The following is a 26,831-nucleotide window of genomic DNA, read 5'->3' on the forward strand; positions in this document are numbered from 1 at the left end:
AGTCTCCACCTGTGTCACAATTGCTAATACTCCAGTGACCAAAGAGGCACAGCTAAGTACAGATGGGAAGACAAGTAACGTCCAAATATACAAAGTAAACTCCACTTCATGAAAGCAGCAGCAAAATCACAATGAATTATCAGCAAGTGTACAGGATGCAGTTCTTCTTTGCAAGCAACTGACTATACTTCCCCAACTCTTTATTAGCTCCTACTCATCTTCTGGTCTCAATCTAGAAATTACCTCTAAGGGACCCCAGGGTGGCTCAGTCAGTTAAGCATTTGCCTTCAGCTCAGGTCATGATCCCAGTGTCCTGGGTTGGAGTGCAGCATTGGGCTCCCTGCTGAGCAGGGAGCCTGCTTCTCCCTCTGCCTGCTGCTCGCCCTGCTTGTGCTCTTTCTCTCTCTCTGACAAATAAATAAAATCTTTAAAAAAAAAAAAAAAAGAAATTACCTCTAAAAAGATTTTCCTGATTCCTAAAGCCTGAGTGAAAAATCTCTCTCATAACACATTACTATACACATTCTCTATTCACTAATATCGCATGTATTACTCTCTGTTGCCACTGAATGAATGAATGCATTATTACAATAAATGTTGGACTTCCAACTCATTCACATGAGTTGACCGTACTCTCCATTTTATGGCAATGTAACATCAACCCTCCCTACATGACAGAAAGGTCACTGAAAAGAAGGGAGTGTTTTGGTGTCTGTTTTATCTTTACTGCCTAGTACAGTACCTGCTATAAAGTAGGTACGTTAAAAAATACCTGTGAGATAAACCGACACGTAAGTATAAGAAAAGTGAACTGGGGTAACTGCCACTAAAAAAGAAGGCACAAAGAATGTTCTTGAGACCCCTGCAAGCCTCGGCAGGCTGCAAATATTTAGGAAGATGTGAGACAGCATAAAACAAACTGAAATAAGACCAAAGTGCCCACGAGAGGAGAGAAAAGAAAAGTAGTCAGAGAAAGCAAGACTTTCCTTTTTTATTAGATTCACAAAGCCGTTTTAAAGTCCAACCTCTCTTTGAAAAATGTTTCATTGCTATTACTTCCTCACTGGAAAGCAGAAAAATCCTGTCCTTGAAAGACACATTTTCTACCTGGTACAGCGCTCAGTACTCAGGCCTGCATCCATACGGTTTACCAGCAGCAATCAAGTCCAGCATCTCAGAGAAAAGCACTGTAAGGCTGGGAGGTCACCAACTAGGGCCTCCCCTACTTCATATATACATATATACATATATATGTGCATATATATACATATATATGTACACGCACACTTTTTTTTTACAAAAATAATATAATAGGGTATACACAGCTCTATTAATTCTTTAAATTACATAGGCAAGGTCTATGCTTCAGTATAACCACTTTTTGCTTTGGATTAAAATGAGAATTTTCGGCCTAAAATTGATTTCAGATTACTGAACAGAGGCCATACAGCAACACAAACTTAATAAATCTTGATCACCACATAACTAGAAGTACTATTATCCTTATGCTAGGTGCTATACATCTGCATCAATTATTTTCATTTTAACTAAAACACAAAAGCACAATAGTTCACTGAAATAACCTCGCATTCATTACATTAGCACACACACCAAATTACACTAAGTGCATGATAATCTCTATGTTCCAAAGCTGTATTTGTAGCATGTGCTCATCTCTACTCCATTACGTATATATAGTATCTAGCCAACAATCACAAAAAAAGGAATGCATGCTGTACAGCAGGGGAAGAGAACAATTTGCAGGTAGATATCTTACTGCCAACCAAAAACAAAACAAGAGAAACAAACCTTACAAGATAAGATACAACACTAATTTGCAGTGACATTTAATATATTGTTTTATCAGAAGGAATACATTTAGGTCATAGTTACATGGAAAAACACATAAACTATGTGAAATTCTAAGTTTTCTCCTAGAATATTTAAAATACTCATCAAAAGTTAATTAATACAATCAACATGGCCACTAGATTGAATAAACAGAATGTCATTTAGTATTTCAAAAACACAGATTCTGGGAAAAGAAGCTACCACCAAAATATCCAGAAATCTCAATTAACAGATACTCTGTTTTGCACGCCTGTTACTAACAAATGCAACGAGTGTGTTTACAGACTATGAATGTAAGGCGATAGCCTAAGGGAGAGTCACAGGAAAGAATAAATGAGCACAATCCCACTGGAGTGAGTACAGAGAGCTCCTGCTATTTTTCTGGTCCCTGCACATCCCACCACCTCCTACCCCCAACCCCTGGTCAAACAAGGGCCATCTCTTTGGGGAACAAATCTTTCAACAGCTCAATTCTCTCTGACCCAACGAAGATACAACAAAGCCCAAGCATGGTGCTGGAAAGTCTTTCAGATGCTGGTATGATTCCTGATCATTGGACTGGACAGGTCCTCTTCATGGCCTCTCAAGTTCTGACTGGCACAACCTCCCTTCCTTGGAAGGGGTCAGCACGGCCTCTGAAGCCATAAATGAGTGGCTCTAGAATTAGAAGAAGGAGGTATCTGACGAAAAGGCACCTGCAAGTCTGAAATCCTCTTTGGTGAGAACACTGTACATGCGCTGAGGCAGAGCTCGGGAGTATGGAGCCGGGCGCGGCACAGTGGTGCGCAAAATGAGTTCCCGGCCAGCAGGAGGTGGGAAGTCTGACACCGAGTTCTGCCTTCTCTCTTCTGGAGAGCCCATTCTCTTCAGTTCCTCCTCCGGTGGAGCCATGGCTGCAGCCTTGAACAGAATCAAATGCTAAATTCAAGAGCAAGTCCAATGCTAAACTTAGATCACGTTGAAGGACAGATGAATAAACATGACAAATACATAAAAAAATGTTCTACATTACTCAGTAATGCAGTCAGCCATGTTATGATTACTCAAAAACCAACACGGAAAAAGCAAGAAGCTTGAAACACTGCATGAACTGCCAGAGATTACAAATAAATTGGTGACAGAGACAAAAGAGATAATGACTGCCAGGCAATCTGCTTTGAAAAGTGAGGGCCATATTCCAACATCTGACGAAGAGGGAAAATGTAGCACTAGTTTCTAAACATTTCTTCTAGCAACAACCCAAGTTCAAGTCTGATGTCCTCAGTCCAGTAAGGAGACGCTTCTCCCCCAGAGTCTGGAAAGATGGTTTTTATCTCCACTCTTTCATTTCTTTTTAAGGTTCAATTGCCAAATTAAAACTGTGGACAGCTAAGGTGATAAAGAAATGGTAGAGGTCCGTGTAATGTAGCAATGGCCACAAAAGAGAAGTTCTCAATACTAAAGGCATCTATTTTTTGCATTAAAACTGCATAAAAAACATTCAATTAGAGCCTTCACTTTAACCTTGATCACTATACTTCTTTCATTTCTCTGATTACTAGATTTCTTTCACAATACCATCGATTTAGAAAAAGAAAAAAAAGTACTGTTTTGGCAATGGAAATATGAAATTGTGTTATACTAAACATCAGCATGAAAGGTATGCCAAATCCAGACTGTTAAAGAGGTGGTTAGTCTTAATGACCTTATGAAGTTAGAGGAATGGGAAGGAACAAGGAACTATGAGGGACAAAGGCTATTTTGTTACCTCATCAGAAGATTCAGTCAGCTTGAGAAAAGGTGAGAAAAGAAACAGTGATGAAAAGGAAACAAGCAAGATGGTTTAAAAAGAGCTAGACAAGAGATTTCAAGATCATTTCAGAGACAGCATGCACTACATTAAGGAACACGATCCTATCAAAAGAATATCAAGACAAACACACACCACATAAAACACACCTAGCTGTTAAACTGAGCAGACATATCCTACTTCTCATGCATCTGATGGTTCAACAGGCAATGTACAGTGTCATTTAATGGGCAAAACTGATAAAACTGAAGCAAAATCCAATCTGCGGTTTATTTGCTGAATTCCAGTGGAATACACCACTGACACATGTAATCATGATGAAGTTTATTAAAACATGTAATTTTAAGCAAAGAGTTCTAAATAAGTAAAATTGCTGCATGCTATACAAAATTCTCACTGAAATTTCATTACTTCCTAAAAAGGTAAAAATCTTGATTAGCAAAGTTGATATAAAGTGTCAATTAATTATAAAAAAGTTATATGAATAAACTTTAATGGTTTACATCAACCAGACATTTAAGGTCTGAGTTCAAAAATGTACAAGCCAGGTACTTGTTATATGGATTAAAATCTGCCAATTCCCTAAAAACATTCCCTACAAGGTCTGGAAGTTTGAAATCTTTTACACGTACATAATGCAGGAAAAATGTACAATTTCAGCACCCCTTCAAGGGGATTAGCTATACAAGACCACTGAAAAGATGATACACTCCTGTGTTTACTAATGTAATAAGATAATTAAGTGAAAAACAAGAATAACAAAAGTAAATCACAGAATATAATCCTGTTTTTGTAAAATATACATGTATTTATATATACTTCCTATCAAATGTTGATGATGACTGTCAGAGGGTGGTGAGATTAATGTGATTAAGTTTTCCTTTATAATTTTCTGTATTACCCTATGTTTTAGAATGAGCCTTTATTGACATTCTGGGAGGCGGGGGGGGGGGTACCATTTTCATTCTGGGAAAAATAATTTTGCTTAAATATTCAGAACAAGTAATACTCTCATCATTAAAAATAAAAATGCTTTAGATTTCAAGTCCTCTTAACAAGTTTTTTAAAGTGAGTAGAAAGGAAAGAACTTCGGCAATAGGAGGAAAATTCATACTGATGGTGAAAAGGAAATGTGGTTGTTAGCTTCCGGCTAGTGAGCTCGTGAAAAATAAAGGATGCAAAAAACAAACTTGGTTCCTGATTTCATGCCAGAGACAAAAACAAATAAATCAAAATAAGCATCTATTGTTTTCTAGAACTCTAATTTATAAGGAAATAAAATAATTGGTTTTTAAATTGAAATTCTTAAAGTTAGGGAACAATCCCATGAATAACCACAGGTTTCAATTCTTGCTAAAAATTCAGGTCAGTACATTTGGCTATAAAATGGAATATATTAACTAGATATGCTCCAGACAGACTCAAAAGAGATTATATAGTTTTTATTTTATATGTAAACCCATGAAAATTCTTCTTATTTGATGACTTATTTGATGAGTCTAGAAGGACCCACTTTTGAAAGTGTAATTCTCATTCTGGAGTCATCACAGTTCCAGGTAAGGGACACCCTTTTATTTACGTATCTTCCTTGACTTACAATTGGGTTATATCCCAAAAAACCCATCCTAAGTTGAAAATACATTTACTACACCTAGCCTACCAAACATCATAGCTCAGCCTAGCCTACCTTACCGGAGCTCAGAACACCCACTTAAGCCTACAGTCGGGCAAAATCATCTAACACAAAGCCTATTTTATAATAAAGTGTTGACCACCTCATGTAATTTATTAAATACTGTACTGACAGTGAGATAAAGAACGGCTGTCTGGGTAGAGTAGTTGTAAGTATATTGGCTGTCTGCCCTGGGGATCTCACAGCTGACAGGGATCTGCCATTGCCCCTGCCCAGCATCATGAGAGGACTGTGCTGCACATACCACTAGCCCAAAAAAAGACCAAAATCTGAGATTCAAAGTATGGTTTCTACTGAACACATATTTTTTTTTTCCATCATAAAACTGAAAATCCTAAGTCAAATTATCGTAAGTCAGAGACTGTCTGTAGTACACTCTATAATATTTTTATCATAATCTTTCATATTAATGAGCCCTGCCATGAAAATCATCTTAACCAGTAAACAAGATCATTACAGACAGTATCCACACAAAGTGTAACTAGCATCACCTTCACAAAAATTCAAATTTTAAGAGTTTCAGAATGTCAGAAAGTACTACACATCTTTTGAACCTTTACTTTCAGTAGTAGAGGTAATAGCAAAGATAATTTTTCAAACTGGGCTTTCTTTCTGAGCTGAAGCCTGTTTCCATAGTCCTAAACATCTGAAGTCTTGCTCTTCCTTAGATCAATTCACCGTGACAAAAATAGATATACTAACTTCACAAGCGAAACTGTGAATCCATTTGCAGTACATGGAGTTTAAAATTGGTAAAATGAACTCTATTCTAATTTGAAAGTAGTCTACCTTTTTTCCTACTGCACAGCACTGGCCATTGCTAATCAAGTCCCTATTAGATTCTGTAACAATAGATCTCAGACCCTTCTTACTTTGGAAATTTATATCCTAAAATATACTTATTATTTTACTCAAACATGTAAGAAAGCAAATGGATTTCAAAGCCTCAAAAAGTCACTGTTGAAAGTCATTGTTTTTTTTAATGTTCAAACCCAATGCCTAGACTTACACTCAGCAGCTATATAACCAGCCAAGTGTGGGAATCAAAACAGCATCTTACTGAGGAGAGGTCTGGAGAGATCATGATCAGTCAATAAGGAAATCCACATACCCTCTGAGCATTCACAAACAGCTTGTGAATGATTTTGCCAGCATGTCCTCTTCCCGCACCCACGACTAACACTTCAGGCTGCTCCAAAAGGCAACTCACAAACCTAGGGGAGAGAAGTAATGAAAGGACAGAAAGCGAGCTGCTCAGTTCACACTGCGTCAGTCCTCCCAGATTAATTTTGTAGACAAACTCTCAACTGATACTGGCTAAACCTACTAAGGCTAGAGTAAAACTTTTATAACAGAGTGACACTGGAATTAAAATAGACTGAAATGACAATCTTACTGCCTTGCAACTGTTTTCATAAAATTTTTTAAACACTCATCTCTTGGGGTGGCTGCGTGGCTCCACTGGTTAAGCATCGGGCTCTAGATTTCAGCTCAGGTCATGACTTCAAGGTTGTGAGATCGAGCCCCGTGTCAGGCTCTGCATTCAGTGAGAATCTGCTTGGATATTCTCTCCCTCTGACCCTATCCCACTCTCGTGCCCCTCTCTCTCTCAAATAAACAAATAAATCTAAAAAAAAAAAAAAAAAAAACCTCACCTCTGTCAAAGGATAAAAAGAAATACTGAGTCTATTTCTTTCAAACTAGAAGCTTAGAAAATGCACTGGGTGTTATATGCTAGAAAACTAGGGATGTACTGTATGGTGACTAACATAACATAATAAAAATTCTTATAAAAAAAGAGCAAATACTAGAGTAAATAAAAGATTAAAACGATATTTTGGGGGTGCCTGAGTGGTTCAGTCAGTTAAGCAACCAACTGTTGGTTTCAGCTCAGGTCATGATCTCTGGATTGAGTCCCACATTGGGCTCCACACTGTGTGTGTTGTCTGCCTGAGATTCTTTGCCTCTGCCCCCCCCTCCTTTTGCTTGCTCAGGTGCTCTCTCTCTCCCTCTCTCAAGCAAGTGAGTAAATAAAATCTTAAAAACAAAACAGTATTTTTGGACAACAAAAACCAATTTATACATATACAGCAAAGCAATAATCCGTATCTCTCATTTTTTCTTTTAAAGCAGGTGTGTGTGTGCGTGTGCGTGCATGTATGCTTAAAATATACATTTTGCTGGGCAAAGCCTCAACTGTGCCATTATGTGCTGGAAACGCTACACCTCCAAGTACATCACAGAGAACACGTGTGGAGCTACCAGAGTCGAAGGCACCACGCCTGCACCACTAATTCATACTGCTATTTTAGAAATGATTCCTTTGATTAATGCTTATTCTTCTCATTTAAGAAGGAAGGAGTTTTCAAGAGCGAAGAAGGCTAAGAGAAAATTTCATTCAACACAAGATAAAAAATTCTAACAAGAACTTGTTAAGAGCTATTGCACATGCCTTGTTATATTATCTTAATTATTTAGCATCAATAATGCCATTTCATTTCTGAAAAGGCTGATGAAGAATTTAAAGTTAATTTAAGTTGCTGAAGTAACAAATTTGGAAACACTTTATCACAATTAAAATAACATTGTTCTTTCAAATACCACAGGCAAAAATGGACCAGGACTCATACTGACAGGTAATGGTGCCAAGTCTCTCTCAGGGGGAGGAAAAGACTGACCCGGTCATCTGTATCAACCATCCTGAAGAGGCCATCTGGTCACTCTTTCAAAACATGTTCACGGGGTGCACAGGATATGCACCTTTGCTTTCAAAAATCTTGTTTAAAGTTAAATAAATAAGTAGGGATACTGAGCAGAAATACAATTTCAGAACACCTCAGACTGTGGTAAAGGAACAGTGAGAGCTAAGCAAAGAGAGCAAGCAAAGCTCTGGGGCATTGCAAATAACAAAGAGTGACTAGCCCTTCCACAGGAAACTGCAGGCACATCTCCAAGCAACAAGGACATTACTAGAAAAAAAGACTTGGTAGACTTGTTTCTAAATGTGGAAGGAATGGAAATGCCTTGCAAATACCCAGAAATATAGGAGGTCAAAGTCTATGATAAATAAATATTTCTCTGTCTCTAGCTGACGCTCGTTATACAGGGTACCACAAAAGAATCTCAATATTCTATTAAAATGTTCTATAAGACAGTGATGGCTTTTCCTACTGCAGACAAAAGTTACTCAAATATCAATTACCTTTCAAGATCTTCTTTTTCCTCTTCTTGCTCACATTTCTCAGTTCCAAACTTGGCTTTCAGGGAGCGGGCTCTGGCAATTATAGCTTCTACATTAGTAATTTGATGGATGATTTCCTAACAATGGAAAAGGGAGAGACATACATTGGAAAACAGAAAAAAAAAAAAAAAAAAAGCAGCCTTTTAAAAATTTATCTTTAAAATAATCATTGTCAACTAGGAAGAACATTTGGCAAGATCCTGACACGATAGCAAACTTACTTCCAATTTCTTGTCTTCTGGATTGGGGAAGTGCAAAACTTTACTGGAATGGGTTATTATCTGCTTTATAATCTTCTTAACTGAAGAAATGTTTTCCAGATTTTCTATTTTTAAGAAGATCAAAGCCATCATTAAAAAGTCAGGCAAAATAACTTTCATTTTGGAAATGAACTAATGACTAATCAAATAAGACATTTACCTTCTTCTTTTACCTTGAGTACAGCTGCATGAATTACACAAGGTAACAGGTGCCGAGCCAGGTCTGCAGGTTTCTGTACTGCCAGATAGTGCAGCACCTGAAGGAGGCATAAAGTTACATGAATGATCAATGTAGCTGTCAAAGAATAAAGCAGCCATTTATGAAAGAAGAAAAAATCCTCTGCACCACTAAACTCACATCTATAACAAGAGTTAAGAAGAGCTCTCTTCTCTTAGTACCTTGCCCTAGTCATCCAGGTAAGTAGCTACTACCCACAATGGTAAGAGCGTTACTGAGAACTGATAAGGACTTTAGTATTTTATAGTGGTGAATATGCCCCTGTTTTTTTTCCCTTGTTTCCAGTACGTGATACATGCAAATTAGGGAACTACAAAGAAAATAAAAACCGTCCGTAAATTATACCACCTAGAGATTAACAATTGTTAATGGTGGAATATTTTCATTCCAGGATTTTTTACACTGAAGACACATATTAGGTAAACTAAGTATGTAAAAAAAACTGTTTTGTAACCTGCTTTACTCACTTAACATTTCTGAACATTAGACAGAAACCTTCCACTAATTTTTTTGGTTTATTGTTTTTCCAAAATGGAAATTGTTTTATTATTGTTCTAATTTTAAAAATACAGAGAAGTTATGTATAACACACAGAACCTACCTTTAAGCTCCTTATTCAACAGCAGTAAAGATAAAAGAAATCTAATCTCATAACGTCAACCTGGATGATTTCAGGAATGAATGAATGAATAAATAAATACATACATAGTAATGCAAAAGTTCTCCAGAAATCCTACTTCTTAAGGAGCAACACATTTTTGTGTTTATCTTCTCAGACTTATTTCTATGTCCATTTAAACACAAAGACAGAAGCATATTCAATTTCTTAACAAAAAACTATAATATACGTACTATTTTATAACTTGCTTTTGTTCATTTAATGACTTAAAACCTTTACCTTTTGGCTTGGAATATTTTGTGTGGTTTGAAAATTTTTTAAAATTAAGAAATACACATACCAGAGTATTAACAAATAGCTTAAAGACAACATGAACACTTGTTTACACACCACCAACAGCTTAAGAAACAGAACATCACCAGCACTTTCCAAATCCCCCTGTGTGCCTCCCTGATCACGTGTCCCTCCCTTACACACCCACCATCAGTAAGTAACTACTAATCATTCTTTTGCTTGTCTCTATAGTTTTCTCACATATGTGTATAGCCCCAAACAATGTGTTGCTTAGTTTGGTGTGGTTTGAATCTTTATATAAATGGAATGTTTCTGGTTCCAACCCTCAGTGACTTGTATACAGCGTTCTTTTTGAGATGCACATGTTGATGCATACTGTAGTTCATTCATTTTCGTTGCTATATTAAAATACACCTCCACTGATGGACACCCTCCCCCATTTTTGGCTATTACAAATAAGGTTCCTGTTATATTATTGTGTATGTTTCCTGGTGTACATGTAGAGGAATTTCTTGATGACATATACCTAAAACAGAATTGGATATGTACAAGATAATGCCAAATGATTTTTTTTTGTATTGAAATCATATTCCAACTTATTTTACAAAGTGTTTCAGTAAGACTTACATCCTTATCTAGAGTAATAATAGTTCCCAATATTGTGCACCTTTGTTAACACTTACTATTCAACTTTGGTTTTCCTTAATTTACAGCAAAGCAAATTCGCAAGAATACAAAATATATTTATACCCTTTGCCTAGACTCACCTTTTACCTCCATCACACCCATCTCTTTCCTCTGTATAAATACACATACAATATATACACACATTTTTTTCTGAATAATGTGAAAGCAAGTTACATACATCATGTCCTTTTAACCCCCAAAGATCTCAGTATTTCCTGAAATTAAGAATGTTTTCTTATATAATCAAAAGATAAACTATTATGATTATATAAACTACGTTCAACACTGATCAAATACTTTTAACCTTGCCTACTATCCTTATTACAATTTCATCAACAGACCAAAATAATGACTTCTATAACCTTTTCCCACCACCATACAGGATCTAGTTAAAGATCAAACATAGCCTTCAGTTTTCATACCTCTTCAATCACAACAAATCTGGAAGTTTTCCAGTCTGTCTTTTATAACATGGACATTTTGAGTACAGTGCCTTCCCACCCCTTTCTGAATAACTGAATTCCATACTTTACTCACATTTCCTTAATTTTAAAAAATTTAGATACAATTTACATACCATAAAATTCACCACTTTAAAATGTACACTTCAGTGGTCTTTAGCATACTTACAAGTTATACAACATCATGATTATCTAATTGCAGAACATTTTAATCATACCAAAAAGAAACCCATTACCCAATAGCAGTCATCCCTCATTCCTCCCACCTCCTACCCCCTGGTAACTGCTAAACTAACTTTCTGTCTTCATGAATTTGCCTATTCTGGTATTTCATATAAATGGTATCCTGTAACATGTGTCCTTCTATTTCTGGTTTCTTTCACTTAACATAATACTTTTAAGGTTCATTTGTGTTTTACCATGTATCAGAACTTCATTCATTTTTATGGCTTAATATTCCATTGTATGAATATGCCATACTTTACTTATCCATTCATCAGCTGATCGATATTTAGCTTGGTTTCACTTTTTTGCTATTATGAATCATCCTGTCAATTTCTGTATTCAATTTCCTCAGTTTTTATTTCATGTCCTTTTCCCATTCCAGGATACATTATATTTAGTAGTTGTATTTCTAGGCTCCCCTCCCATGTGAAACTTTCTGAGACTTTCCTTATGTTTTTATTTAAGATTTTATTTATTCATTTAAGAGAAAGAAAAAGTGAGTGTGGAGCCCTCCACAGTGAGTGTGGAGCTCAACACAGGGACCCTGAGATCATGACCTGAACTGAAGTCAAGATTCAGACGCTTAACCAACTGAGCCACCCAGGTGCCCCTGACCTTGATGGTTTTAAGGAATTCTAGTCAGTTTGTAAAAAGTGCCTCAACTGGAACTTATTTAATGTTTTTCTCATGATCCAACTGGGGTTAGGGATTTTTGAGAGAAGGATAAGAGAGTTGTAAAGTGCTACTTTCATCACCTCCTATCAAGAGTACAAGAAACTCATCCATGTTGCTAACCTTGCTTACCTGGCTGAGTCAGTATTTGTCAGGTTTCTGCACTGTAAAGTTACTCATTTTCCCCAATCTGCAAACTGCACTCTTTGGAAGGAAGTCACTATGCACAGCCCACGCTTGCGCAGTGGGGAGTTCTGCTCCATCTCCTTGTGGGCAGAGCAGGCTTGGAGTTCTTCTGCATAGATTTGTCTCTTCTCGCCAATTTATTCAATGATTTATTTGTAACACTACAGACTCAAGGATGTTTATTTTACACTCTGAGTTACAGTCCAACAGTACTATATTTTGTTGCTCAAATTGTTCTAATACTGGCCACTGGGTAATGTTTCAGTTGATTCCTATATCTGTTTAATATACTCCTAGAATTGTGTGTTGTGGATTTTTTTTTTTTTAAGCTCTTTTTTAGAACAGAATGTTTCTCATTTTGGTTTTACCTAATGCTTCCTCATGATTAGATGCAGAATATGCACTCATGGATCAGGGCATAAGTGCTGTTGGATTCTTCAGAGTATCACATCTCAATGCAGATAATCTGCATCTATACCCCTTATTAGTAATATTAATTTTGACCATCCACTCAAGGGATTGCCCCATTTCTCTACCACATAGTTATAATTTCTTGCAATTCTCCAGTTGTCTTGGAGAGACACTTTAAAACCGTGCAAGAATGATGCTCCTCACCCTAGTTTCCACCTAGACATCTACTGACAATTCTCACCTGAACCAATCTTTAGTATGAATATGGATGTAAAATGAAGAGTTTCCTACTTCGGCGTATCCTCCATATTTATTGGTCATCTTTGAGCTGAAACACCTCCCTTCTCTCCCATTTCTTTATCTGCAAATTGTCAATGTGGACCCATGGGTTCCAAGTTTTAGTTTATAATTCATTACTGTCCTTAGTTATTTGCCATTCAAATTGTCCAGATTTTGCGAGTAAGAGTCCCTTCAAACTATCTCCTTATGATATACCTCTCTCTTTTTTTAAGCAGTTCCTTATTTTCTGCAACATACAATGTTCCACACTCATCTTATACCTTCCTTCTCCCAATTCTGAAATCAGCCATTTCTCTGAGGAAAGTATGGTTCCTTTTAATGAGAAATATCCTAGAAATCAATATATATGTGTGTTCACTGCTAGAGATGTCACTGTTTCTAGACCCCTTCAGAAAAAAGCTAGGAAATATATATATGCATATGTTCATACCCACATATCTATCTATGGGTTCACACCAATACCACCAATTCCAATGCACTGCCATTTGGTCTTCCTTGCTTTCCTCAATTCCATGTTCGCATCTCACTTCCACAGTGAGAATTCTGGCTTCCAACAATACCGACACATTTAATTACTCATTTGCTCAAATAATAATCAACCTAAAAGTTTAGGAATTACATACCCAACACCACTACAAAAAACAAATATAGAATATAGAGTTTAGGATTTGTTTGCAGTGATATCCCACCTCTCCCCATACCTGGGGGTATACAGTCAAACATATCCTATGTGATCATAAATTACTGAATTAGATCCTCCTCCCAACCCTGACCCCGTTTCAGTGTGGTTATGTTATTCATTTAAAATACACCTGGACAGGGACACCTGGGTGGCTCAGTTGGTTAAGCGTCTGCCTTCGGCTCAGGTCATGATCCCAGGGCCCTAGGATGGAGCCCCCCATTGGGCTCCTTGCTCAGCAGGGAGCCTGCTTTTCCCTCTGCCTGCTCTGCCTGTGGCTCCCGCTGCCTGTGCTCTCCTCTCTGCCAAACAAACAAAATCTTTAAACACACACACACACACACACACACACACACACACACACACACACCTAGATTAATTTATCTGTTTGCTTTGGTCATTCCCCTCTTTCCATTCTTGCTGATTTTTCAATATATAGAGAATTAACATTTTTTCCAGGAGTCGAAAGTATACAGAAAGAATACTCTTTCCTAAATGTCATTCCCTCCCATATTCCTTTTACTCTATTTTTTCCTCCCCTTTCAAACATTCTGGGTAACTAACTTCAGTGTTTTCTGTTTTGTGAAGATAAATTTCTTTTTGTGAAGATAAACAGACACATGTTTTCTTAATCTCCCTTTTTTACACAAAATGAAGCATATTATATATGTTAATTCGCACTTTACTTTTCTCTTAAAAATATATCCTAGAAATCACTATCAGGTAACAGATATCTTCCTCATTTTAACAGCTGCATAGTCCTCAGTTATGTAGATGAACCACAGTATTCAATAAAGCTCCTAAGTTTGGGCATATAGTTTCCACTATTTTCTAATTACAATTAATGCAGCAATGAACAACTTAGTACATCTTTATTTTTGTACTGTTGAAAATACTAGGGTAAATTCCTAGAAGTGGAATTGCTTTTGGGGGGAAAGGGTAAATGCATATGTAAATTTTATTAAATATTGCCAAATTCCTCTCCACAGGCGATTGTACCATCCAGCCTCTAATCAGTAATGTATAAGAGCTATTGCCTCAGGGCCTCATTGAGTATTAATTAAGCTGTTAAATTTTTACAAATGTGATGTGTGAGAAATGGTTATCTCAGTGAAGTTATTTAATTTGCATTTCTCTTATTATGAATGAAGTTGAACGTCTCTTGAAAAGTTTAAGGGTAATTATATTTTGGGGGGATGAGTTATCTCCTCAGACCTCTTGCCCATATTTCTAGAGTATTTTGGCCCTTTATCTGTAATACATATATTTCTCCCAGTTTACAAATATTTCTCTCAGTTTATCATTTGTCTTCTGACTTTTCTTTTTCAGTCCATTCTTGTGTGTGGTATGAGAAACAGATCTAATTTTATCTTTTGCCAAATGGTTGTATTCAGTTATCCCAAAACAATTTATTAATAGGGCCATCTAGGGGAGCCTGGGTGGCTCAGTCAGTTAAGCGCCCAACTCTTGATTTCAGTTCAGGTCATGCCTGATCTCAGGGTTGTGAGATTAAGCCCCTCATCATGCCCCAAGTCAGGCTCCATGCTTAAGATTCTCTCCCTCTGCCCCTCCATCCCCCCCTAAAAAATAAAGTAAAATAAAAGAGCTATCTAGATCAGTGATATGAGATGCCATCTTTATCATATACTAGATTTCTACGTGTATCTATGGACTTTCTATTTGGTTTCACTGGGCTGTCTAGTTATGCACCATCATCACATTATTTAAATAGTGAGGCTGTGAACTATGCTTTAGTATCTGGTCAGGTTAGTTGGCCCCCCGCCCACCAATTCACCTACCTCAGAGCTCTTTCTTTTCAATCTATTCTTAGCTACTTTTGCATGCTTTTTTAAAGTAACAATTCACCCATTTAAAGTGTACAATCCAATGGTTTTAGGTATATTCAGAGTTGTACAACCAAAACCACAATCAATTTTAGAACATTTCCATCACCCAAAAAAGAAACCCATTAACAGTCACTCCCCAAACCTGTAAGTCCTAAGCCTGCATATTTATTTTTCCAAATAAATTTGAGTATCAACTTGTCTGGCTCCATAGTAAAGACTTTTGGTATTTTATTGGGACTGCATTAAATTTATAAATTAATTTAAAGAGAATTGACCTTAATGATGTTGAGACTTCCTAACCAAGAATAAGCAACAGCTATTGTTCAAGAGTGTTTTACTTTTTTTATTCATATTTCTAATATTTCTGGTTAAGTTTATTTCTACGTATTTAACCATTTTTTTCTCTTATAATGAAGAGAAACTCATTTACATCTTCAGAGTGGTTATTATTTGTGTACATGAATACTACTAGATACATTAACTTTATATCCTGCTGCCTTGCTGAATTCTTCTGTATGAATTACTTTTATCACTGATTCTTTAGATTTTTCCAGGTATACCGTCACTTCATCTACAAATAAAAAGTTCTCCTTTTCAAGTCCTACGCTTCTGCTTTCTCTTTTCTAATTATAGTGGGTAATAACTTCAGAATAACATTAAATGGAAGTAGAGATGGTAGGCACCATTGCCCCACTCCTGACCTTAGTGAGAGTAACTCTAGGGTTCCCCCATTAAGATGCTGTGTTTAGAATTGAGGTCTACATATATTTTTCATTTTAAGAAAATACGCATTCTTATTTCTCAATTTTATTAGGAATGAGTATTAAATTTTATCAAAGACTTTTTGAGTATATATGGGAATATTTTCTGTTTAAACCTATTAATGAAATTAATAAGTAGATTACCAAATAATCATTGTTGCACTCAGTCGACATGTATTATTTTCTTAAAGTGGTGAGAGTCTGTTCACTTAGGATTTTGCATTCAATTTCTTAAGTACTACTGGTCTGTACTTTTTTTTTTTTTTTTAAAGATTTTATTTATTTGACAGAGATAGAGGCAGCCAGCGAGAGAGGGAACACAAGCAGGGGGAGTGGGAGAGAAAGAAGCAGGCTCATAGCGGAAGAGCCTGATGTGGGGCTCGATCCCATAACGCCGGGATCACGCCCTGAGCCGAAGGCAGACGCTTAACCGCTGTGCCACCCAGGCGCCCCTGGTCTGTACTTTTTTTATATGCTACTTTTATCAGACTTAGGGACCAATGTTATAGTCAACGTTTCCAACAAAAGATTTTGGGAAATTTCCTCCAACTGCTACGTACCAAAACAATTTAAGCAGCACTGGGACAGTCTGGTCTCTCAACATTTAGATGAATTCACCTGTGAAACCATCTAGGCCTGGTGGTTTTTTTATGGGGTCATTTCTTGGTTAACTGTGTCTATTTCTTCTATGGAAATGTCTGTTTACATTTTCTATCTTTAGTCATTTTTAATATACTGTATTTTCCTAGGAAATCATCCGTTTCATCTTCGTTTTCAAATTTATACAAATTTATACATAGAATTATCCAAAGTATTGTGTTTTTTCCTACTATTTACTCCATATCAATAGCTATTGGCACTTTTTGTCATTTCTTATTTTGTATATGCATGCTTTTCCCTCTCTTGTGATTAAAGCAGTCAACCATGTGTCTATTTTGATTTTTTTAATAAAACCAGATTAATTTGATCTTTTTTCTGTTCTCTACTTCATCACTCTTTGCTTTTATCTTTATCACTGCCTTCCTTTCACTTTCTGTTTTACTTTGTTCTTCCTCTAACTTCTTAAGTTAGAAATTTATTAATTCAGTAATTTTCATTCTTCTGTTTTTTTCTTGATACAGGTATTTAAGTCTATGGATTTTCCTTTGATGACTCCTAAAATATATCTGATAGGTTTGGGTGTATAGCATTTTCATTATTTTTCAGAAATTTGTCTTAGTATTTCTCCTTTACCCAAGAGTTAATATAAGGCTTTTACATTTCCAAGTAGAAGGCCCAGTTTTTTGTTATTGTTTCATTTTTAATTCCTAGTTTTATTCCAGAGATCAGAGTACTGGTTATATTTCTATTATGAATCCTGCTGATATTCTCTTTCAGCCCTAATATACTATCAGTTTTTGTAAATTTTCCATGTGAACATGAAAGAAAAGGTACAGTCTCTACTGTCAAGGTGAGTGTTTGGGATATACGTAAAAGATCAACCTTACTACCTTGTTTCGATCTTTCTTTAGTTTTGTCTACTCAACTGTCTTGTATTAAGAGTAATGTGTTCACTGTAATGTGTTCAATGTCCTCTGTTATTAGTGTGTTTCAATCTGTTTCTACTCTTATCTCCTGTGGTTTCCTATTTTTATAGATGGCTGTGTTATCTAGTGTATAAACATTGACAAATGTTATATCCTCACTGTGAAATACTACTTTTAGATTATAAAGCATCTCTGTGTCATCGTTTAATGCTTTTCTGTTTTACTTCTGCTTTATTTCGTATCAGGATCATAACCCCTGCTTTCCTTATTGCTCTCACGTACCTGGCAAATCTTTGTCCATTGTTTACTTCATAACCTTTTTGTGTGTGTGATAAAATAAAATTTAATTATATAGTTAAGCATTGGAAGAAAACTAAAGGAATAATTTGGTTATACCCTCACTCTGATTATACCCCTATTCTACGTATTTATTTTTTTGAAGCATAATATACAGTGTTATATTAGTTTCAGGTGTACAATATAGTGATGAACAATTTTATCTACCTCTCAGTGATCATCAAGATAAGTACTCTCAATCCCCTTTATCTATTTCACTCACATCCCCACAGGCGATCTTCCCTCTGGCATCTTCCCTCTGGCAACCATTTGTTTGCTCTCTATCTTTAAGAGTCGTTTTTTTTTTTTTTCCCCTCCTTTTTCTTTGTTTTGTTTCTTAAATTCCACTTATGTGCAAAATCATATGGTATTTGTCTTTCTCTAACTTATTTCACTCAGCATTACATTCTCTAGGTCCATCCATGTTGCTGCAAATGGCAAGATTTCATTCTTCGGGGCTGAGTAATATTCTATTGTAGATATATATCACATCTTCTTTATTCATTCCTCTCTCAATAGACACTTTGGCTGCTTCCATATCTTGGCTTTTGTAAATAATGCTGCAATAAACATAGGGGTGCATGCATCTTTTCAAATCAGTGATTTCATTTCCTTTGGGTAAATACCCAGTAGTGGAATTACTTGATCATATGTTAATTGAGGAAACAATGGATGCACCTATTTGCATTTCCACCAACCCCGCATGAGAGTTCCTTTTTCTCCACATCCTTGTCAACACTTCCTATTTCTTGCCTTTTTATTTTATCCATTCTGACTTTGTAGCCTTTTTAAACCACTGAAACCCTTGTTTGTAGCAGAGTTGGGTTTTATATGACTTATTATTCTGGTTTGATTGTTATTACGTGTGTTTCTCAATTTGGTGTGTTCTCTGCCTTTTTAAAAAAACTCTGTTGGTACTTAAGAAGGTTTATATTTTTACTCTAGTAGAGATCTTTGCAGTAATACTTTTTATGCTGTCCTTAATTCCCTCGCTTTAAGTGTTTTATAATCTGGTCTGACAATTTTAAATGGTATCCTCTGATTACCATCTTCTTTTTCTACTCATATCCTCACCTAGGTTTATTTAGTCTTAGCTCTAAAATTAAAGAAAGAAAATGCTCACCGCTGGCCTTTTGTCGTTTCTCCAGTCATCTCTTGATTGTTCAATATGAACAAGGCAGAAACTAGCCACATGCAGCCACTTAAAAATTCAGTTCCTATGTTATACTAGCCACATTTCAAGTGTTCATTAGAGCCACAAATGGCCAGTGGCTGTAATTCTGAACATCACAGCTGTAGAATGTTTCTAACACTGTAGAAAGTTCTATTAGACAGGGCAACTCTGGTGGATTCATCAAAAGGGTGCATGTGCACAAAATTTATATGTGCAAAACCTCAGAGAAAATATTCTTAGAGCCTTGATTATTTGGACACCTTGGTAGGATATAAATCTTTGGTTTGCACTTTTTGTTTACATTTCCTGAAAATGCTGTCCCATGTTGCCTTGCTTTTGAGAAATATGACACCTCTTTCCAAGTTATTTTCATCTTTTTGCCTAGAAGTCCTGAAAATCTTTTTTTCTTTAAATATTTAAGTTTTAGTAGTTTCACAATGATGTATTTTGGAGTTCATTATTTATGGTGCATTTTTCCCTGCACCTAGTGAAAGGGCCCTTTCAACATGTAAACTCAGGTTTTCCTTTATTTCCAGAAAGTTTTCTTGGATTGCAGTTTCAAATATTACTTCTGTTCCAATGTTTTGGTTGTTCCTCTTCAAAGACTCTGATAAAATGAGTATTATTCCTACTTTCCCTGTCTTTCATTTCTACTAGTTTCTCTTCAACTTCTTTTACTTGTCATCCATTTTCACTCTCTTGGCTGTTTTTGCTGCTTTTCCTTGTACCTTTTATTAAATTTAAGTGTAAATCCATTCTCCTTTGGGCCCTTTATAATTTAGTCTTTATTTTTGATATGGTTGGCTTATTCTTATACTTCTATCCTGAGTTAAACCAGCTGTGGTTTCATTTCTTTGTGGGGTTTTTTGGTCCATTTTTGCTCTTGGCTTTAGTAATTCTAATTAAACATGATTTTTTATATATTTCATGCTGGTTTGAGGACATCTGACTCCTTTTGGAGTGTTACAATTTTTTTCTCCTTCATGGTCAATCTTCTGGGAAATGTTTTTATTAGCTCAAATAACTGTATCTGTATTTTCTGCTTTTTTATAGTAGTTTTGTATGGATATGGTCTGCTCTTTACCAATACTAGTCATATCACAGTTTAAAAGTGCCCTCTTTTGTACCATTTGTCTGGATGGGGGAGGGGGTGACAGAGGCCGATAGGTCTTATTTCTCCTGCATTTCTGCAGGATCCCTAATTTTCCCCTTATTCCTTTTTTCCCATCATTGCTTTATCTCAAATGGTATCATTCCGTCTCTATATATCTGTTTCTTGCCAAGGCAGTGTCTCTCCGAGCGTCCACTTATATTCCTGCCCACTTCAAGCCCCTTCTCTATAGCCAGTGCTGTGAACTATCAAGCCGTATTTGCGTTATTTTGCACTGAGTATTAATGTTAAGTTCTCTCCTTCTGGGGTGACTGTGCTCCATCTAAGTCTTCCATATCTTTTGGCTCTTCTTTTTAAGACTCCCTGCCCCCACTCTCTATATACAGGCTTACAGCACTAGGAACTCTGTTGAAATTTGGCTTATTTCTCTACTTAAAGTTAATTCAAAGGTCACTATAGTCTCTATATCTTAATGCTGAAGGCATAGATTTATCTTCTTACTAATATCATGGGGCTTGGGGGGAGCTGAGTGGGAGAGTGTGTAGGACAATTTGTTATCAGGTGGCTGTCACTATTCTCCAGAACTCTAAATATTTTTTAATAATTACAAAGCAGTCCACCAAATGATTATACCATATTTACTGAACCAAGCCTTATTTCTGGAAACTTTTGTTGTATCTAACTTTTCACTAGAAAACTTTGTTGAACATTGTTCTTACACATTAATATTTATGTATTTCTTATTATTTCCTTAATAAATTTTTTGGTAGTTGAACTGCTAGGTCAAAGGATGTGACCATCTTTAAGGGTTTTGACATATGCTATAAGACAGTCCAATGGTAAGCATTCTATATAAAATATACATTTCTTATATTCTCCAGCCTATTTGCAAATAGTTCTAAAATTTAAATGTGAATAGCAGATATATAAAAGGCCCATTAAATTTCAAAGCTTTGTTTCTCAAGTGTGTCCAAAGCTTTAACGTCTATTATAGCGAGTTTTTAAGATGCTAGAACAATTGTTAGCTTTTTAGTATTAGATACTCAAACCTCAGTTACCTTTTCTGCTTCCCGTGTATCATCAAAAAGTCTCCTCTGCCTTCTAGCAGGAATTGGCTTAGCTGTTTCCCAGGCTTCTACCCACATATTGCTTGGAATCTTCATTCGGGCACTCAGTTCTCCTTTCAGAACCATGTTGCCCTTTTCATCAATGACTTCCTCTTCAATATAATCCCGGGGTGAGTACCACCTCACAAAATCTTCCAGAAAACAACCTGGATTAGCTGCCTAAAATAAGGCAAAAAAATTCAGCAGAACCAAATAAAAATCATCAGGTAGTGATAAACCTGTTTACAAAATCATACTTTTACAAAAAGCAACAAAAAAATGCTGTGAACTACAATGAATCAAGATTGCTGCATGACTCAGGATTCATGTACAAAGATCTAGTTATTAACCCGGCAATAACACACCCACATAAAAACATCTTAGGAACTAGAGATAGACCTTGAGAGAAAAGAATGAACTTGAAGAAAAAAATACTGAACTCCTGCACTACTGAAGTTAAAAAAAAAACAAAACAAAACTTTTCACACAAGAATTCTTCCTTCTGCCTGGCCTTACTATACCAGGCTGAACATACAGCTACCAGGAGAGAGTCAAGGCTCACTTCAGCTATGGCTTATCTTCTTTCTACTGTTAAGGTATGTACTTGAAGGACATGCTCGAGAATAGGCCCCGTCCTATTGCGAGGTGTAGGACCTCAGGTACATACCAGCATTGATCCAAAGCTCTGCAGACTCTCCTAAGGGCCCCTAATACCAAGTCACCCCCATATAAAAAGGGAAAGGCAACCATGTCTATTTTAGAATGACTTTATTTCCTTAAATATATTAACTGATTCCCACATAGAGACAGATGTGTAACTTGACTATGTGAAATACAATCTTTTTATTAAAATCATGTTTAAAGAGATTTATAGGTACCCAAGTTAGTCTAAAACTGTCTAATGAACCCAGTTTTACTGAGGTACAGTGTTGGAATTATACAGAACCTTCCCATGAGGAGCCAATACGTTTCTATAAAGAAAACTTCTACAGTTCCAATTTGGAATTTTGTCTTCTAAGTGCCTCTGCAAGGATGCTGTAGCAGGATAGGGACAGATAAACATGAAGACAGCTAGAAGTCAGGTATGAAAACAGCTACTGCAGAGGTCCTACTATGCACATACACCCTTTTCTACCTTTTTGTTTTAACACGTGCCCTGAGAGTCAACTGTCTTCTCTTTTTCCACTACACCACCTATTTGTTTTAAAACAATATGTCTCTCTTTCTTGTCTCACAGCAGAACAAAATGCACAGATTTTCTGGATCTTTTTAATCTCTAAGAAAAACATGTACCTCTCAAGAAGCTTCCTAAAGATTTTTTTTTCTTTTGGTAAAGATGGGGGAAATAAGCAGAGAATAAAAGCATTCCCTTTTACTGTCACTAAAATCTGCTAACAGGGAAGATAAAAGTGACATAGGTTTTCAAAAGGTATTTATATTGAAAAAAAAAATCAAACTCAGGCTGGCATACAGCATGAAAGCAGGACTGATTGGAGGCTACGGAATGGGGAGATGGAGGCCATCACAAATAGCAGCAGGTCAAGGAGGAAAATCTGGGCATGGGAGACAATTCAGAGTATCAGCAGGAGGCACAAGGAAGGCCTATGGCCAAACAGACTACCGACTTGGTTGTTTTGTTGTTTTTAATATATGTTGCTTTACCTCAGCTTTCAAGAATAAGTAATTCAAAAACAAAAGACCTTTCTTCATCCCTGGGTTTTTAAGCTAATAAGCTAAATGTCACCATTCTCTGAATCCTCTTTTTTTTTTTTTTTTTTTTTTTTTTTTTTTAAGATTTTATTTATTTACTCGACAGAGAGAGACAGCCAGCGAGAGAGGGAACACAAGCAGGGGGAGTGGGAGAGGAAGAAGCAGGCTCATAGCGGAAGAGCCTGATGTGGGACTCGATCCCGTAACGCCGGGATCACGCCCTGAGCTGAAGGCAGATGATTAACCGCTGTGCCACCCAGGCGCCCCCTGAATCCTCTATGTTCTAATACAGGCCTATATCTAAACTTAAAATATTATTCTCCAGGGAGAAACGCCTACTCATCCTAAATAGTACCTCTTCTGAGAAACTCTCCATGACCCACTCAGCAGAGTCAGTCACCTTTTTGACACTGCCTTCATAAGTGAACGCATCACATAATTATTTACATATCTCCCTCCACAACCAAAATAGACTATAACTGAGGATAAACATTGTATTTCCTACTTATCTAATCACAGTACAAGTCACAAAGAAGGCAATCAAAAGGTTTGGTGAATGAAGCAGCCTATGTTAAATACTAAGGGTTTCCTAAAAGTCATGCATTAAATTGGGTAAACACACACAAAGGAGAAAAACATCCCAAAGCACATAAAGAAATGATTCAATTCTCAACTTTCGAATACTATTCAAAGATTTGTTCTTTTTTTAAATTTAAGAAGCAAGTCTGGCTACGACCTTTAGGAGATAAATGTAGGTTGCTGTAACTACTAAGAAATCAAAACGTTTAATAAAAAAGACATTCAGGCCTTCACACCACTTTAGAGAGTGACTTTCACAGCTTCATCCCAGAATAGCTCAAAATAGACTCCCAAGCTCTGACAGCGTGACCCACCTTAAAAGACTCCATATCTGAAAGCAGACAGGCACTCTGCATGCGTGCCCGGAGGTGAGCCCCTTCTGCTGATGTACCTAATTTAGCTAGAACCTCCGACTGCTCTTCTAGCAGATCTTCTGTCATAGGTGCTGGTTCCTGTGAAGCACAAAAGGACAAAGCTCATGAACAGCTTTTTTTTAGAAAAAGCAGAACTATAAAAATAGAATAAGGACAACAATTATATCAGCTCTAGCAGTCACAAGATCTGTATTTAAAAGAATTTAGAGAAATTCACAAGTTTTTTGGAACCTACATTAAAAAATTAACAAATTAATAATAAATATGACTTTCAGGACCCCCCCCAACAAATAAGATTATCATGTTTCCCTCGACAAGGGTTGATAAAAGAGGAATTTGGGTGCACTGAACATTTTTCTGCCTATAAATGATAAGTCAAGTCCTAATGATATGCTTATGTATGCCATCATTAGTTATAAACAGGTTTTTATTGTAACTCATAAGAGAAAAAAATTGATAAATATGAAAATTAAAATAAAGGCAAATTAATTGAATCCCAACTAAAAGACCCCAAATAAGTAAGTTTTATGTTGGAAAAGCTGCTTGGAGTTTAGGTTCCAAAGATATTCTAATTACTAATTCCCACAAGAAGTTTTTAGATTTTTGTTTTGAGAACCAGAGACATTATAGATTTTAATGGTAACCCCAAATAAAAAAGAAGGTAAGGCAAATCTAAAGGAAAACACAACTCTAGAATCATTACGAACATTCCAAACTGTTCAAAGGGCTTAGGAGAGTTCTCTAAGAATTGATTCCATTAGATTTTATATATGAAATATGAAGCACTCAACAATCCAGAGACTAACCAAAGTTTGCCTGCTTCATGTTAAAGCCAAAAAAATATGGACTTTTCTATTCCTAGATAATAAGATAAAGCCCAATAGTGTTTAAAGCATCTTGCCAATAAATATATTTCTTCTAGATTTTAAGAGCTTACTATAAAGCAGGGTTTTATAGCTAGCCTCAGCACTACGGACATGTTAGACCGGGTAATTCTTTGTGGTGGGCCTGTCCCATACATTGTAGGATGTTTGGCAGCATCGATGGCCTCTACTATTAGATGCCTATAGCATCACTCCATCTCATGACAATCAAAAGTGTTTCCAGACATTGCCAAATGTCCCTGTCAAAAATAAAGTAGGAGCATGGTAAAGCTATGGCATTCAAAACACAGAGCAACAAACAAAATAACTTTTTTCTTCTATCATCCTCATTTTTGAAACAAACCTAAATGGGGCACTTTCACACACTGCTGAAGAGAACATAATGTATAAGCTTTTCTAGATGACAATCTGGGAATCAATACATGGCATTAATGATCATGCCCTCTGACCCAATAACCCACTTCTAGAAACAGCACTGTAGCAGTACTCAGAATAGTGTGAGAACTGGAAAGAATCTGAATATACAACAGTTGGAAAATTGTTTGACATAGGAAAAATGGAAAGAAACTGCTCTAACGGTGATTATCTGTGGATTATGGAATTAAGAATTTTTGTTTTCTTTTTTGTACAATAAACATGCATCGCTTTTAAAGTCTCACACTGGGGGCGCCTGGGTGGCACAGCGGTTAAGCGTCTGCCTTCGGCTCAGGGCGTGATCCCGGCGTTATGGGATCGAGCCCCACATCAGGCTCCTCCGCCATGAGCCTGCTTCTTCCTCTCCCACTCCCCCTGCTTGTGTTCCCTCTCCCGCTGGCTGTCTCTATCTCTGTTGAATAAATAAATAAAAAAATCTTAAAAAAAAATAAAATAAAGTCTCACACTGATACTCAGGGTTGAATAATAATAGGTAAGGCAATATGACATAGTGGTTTTAAGAGCCTGGGCTCTAGAAACAATGTGCCTGTGTTTGAATCCCAGCTCTATGACCTTGGACAATCACTCGAGCTTTTTGTGACTCTTTCTTGTGAAGAAAAAATCCTGGCACATACTCAATAAATGCTAGCAATTAGAGACAAAATAGGTTTTAATTTTAACCTCCCACTGATATCAAAATATCACAAATAAAAAAATTATATGAAGCCCCAGTGAAGCAGTACTCAAGAGCAGAGGCCTTCAGTCTTTTCATTAGGAAGGAGCTACTTTTCATTGTCCTATAGCCCTGAAATCTCAGGATGGCAAGAAAGGAACAAGACATCGAAAAGATACTGATACCCCTCCCACCTGGAAATCTAAGGCCAACTATAAGTAAAGAAGAACATGATTAAGAGGAATATAAGCAGCAAGTAGCCCGAGGACCATACACTTTCGTATCTACCACTTCTAAATATGCCAAAGCTTTCTCATATACATGATCACACGTGATCCCTGAGAGGAGGTCACAGCATTTTACAGCTGATGAAACTGAGACACAGAAATAAGTGACCTACCCAAAATCAAGTGGCAAAACTACCAAGTTTCAGAATGAAGACAGAATCTCAGACATCTATCTGTTGCTGACTTTGAGAACTGCTAGTTTGGTTCAATCCACTAGTTAAGGACTCTTGCTCTAACAGATTCGCCACAGGTTACTCTTCTGGCCCTGGCTTTAGAATATTAGGTACAGTTCTTAAGCTTTTCCTAGCCACAAATTTTAGGTTGAACTAAGCCTACATGAAAGAAATATGAAAGTGTGCTTCAACTCTTATGAAGCAAGGATCTATATAAAGTCTTATTTTTGTGTGTGTGAAGTGGGCAAATGATTAATGGCACATTTTATT

The 26,831-nt window shown here is 36.5% G+C and overlaps 1 protein-coding gene across 2 annotated transcripts in view; it reads right to left on the minus strand.

Moving 5' to 3' along the window:
* Positions 1 to 973: 973 nt before the first annotated feature.
* RAB3GAP1 (RAB3 GTPase activating protein catalytic subunit 1) overlaps positions 974 to 26,831 on the minus strand; it is a 109,380-nt gene continuing 83,522 nt past the window's right edge. For both annotated transcript variants that reach the window (XM_008695850.2, XM_008695851.2), the window contains 7 exons: positions 24,071 to 24,208; positions 21,420 to 21,647; positions 8,995 to 9,091; positions 8,796 to 8,899; positions 8,536 to 8,651; positions 6,445 to 6,547; positions 974 to 2,751 (listed from right to left, as the gene is read on the minus strand). In XM_008695850.2, the coding sequence (XP_008694072.1) occupies positions 2,515 to 2,751; positions 6,445 to 6,547; positions 8,536 to 8,651; positions 8,796 to 8,899; positions 8,995 to 9,091; positions 21,420 to 21,647; positions 24,071 to 24,208 (1,023 nt within the window). In that variant the 3' untranslated portion in view covers positions 974 to 2,514. The remainder of the gene's footprint in view (positions 2,752 to 6,444; positions 6,548 to 8,535; positions 8,652 to 8,795; positions 8,900 to 8,994; positions 9,092 to 21,419; positions 21,648 to 24,070; positions 24,209 to 26,831) is intronic.

The sequence above is a fragment of the Ursus maritimus genome, unplaced genomic scaffold, assembly GCF_017311325.1.
Source record: "Ursus maritimus isolate PB19 unplaced genomic scaffold, ASM1731132v1 scaffold_1, whole genome shotgun sequence".
In the NCBI taxonomy this organism is placed as follows: domain Eukaryota; kingdom Metazoa; phylum Chordata; class Mammalia; order Carnivora; family Ursidae; genus Ursus; species Ursus maritimus.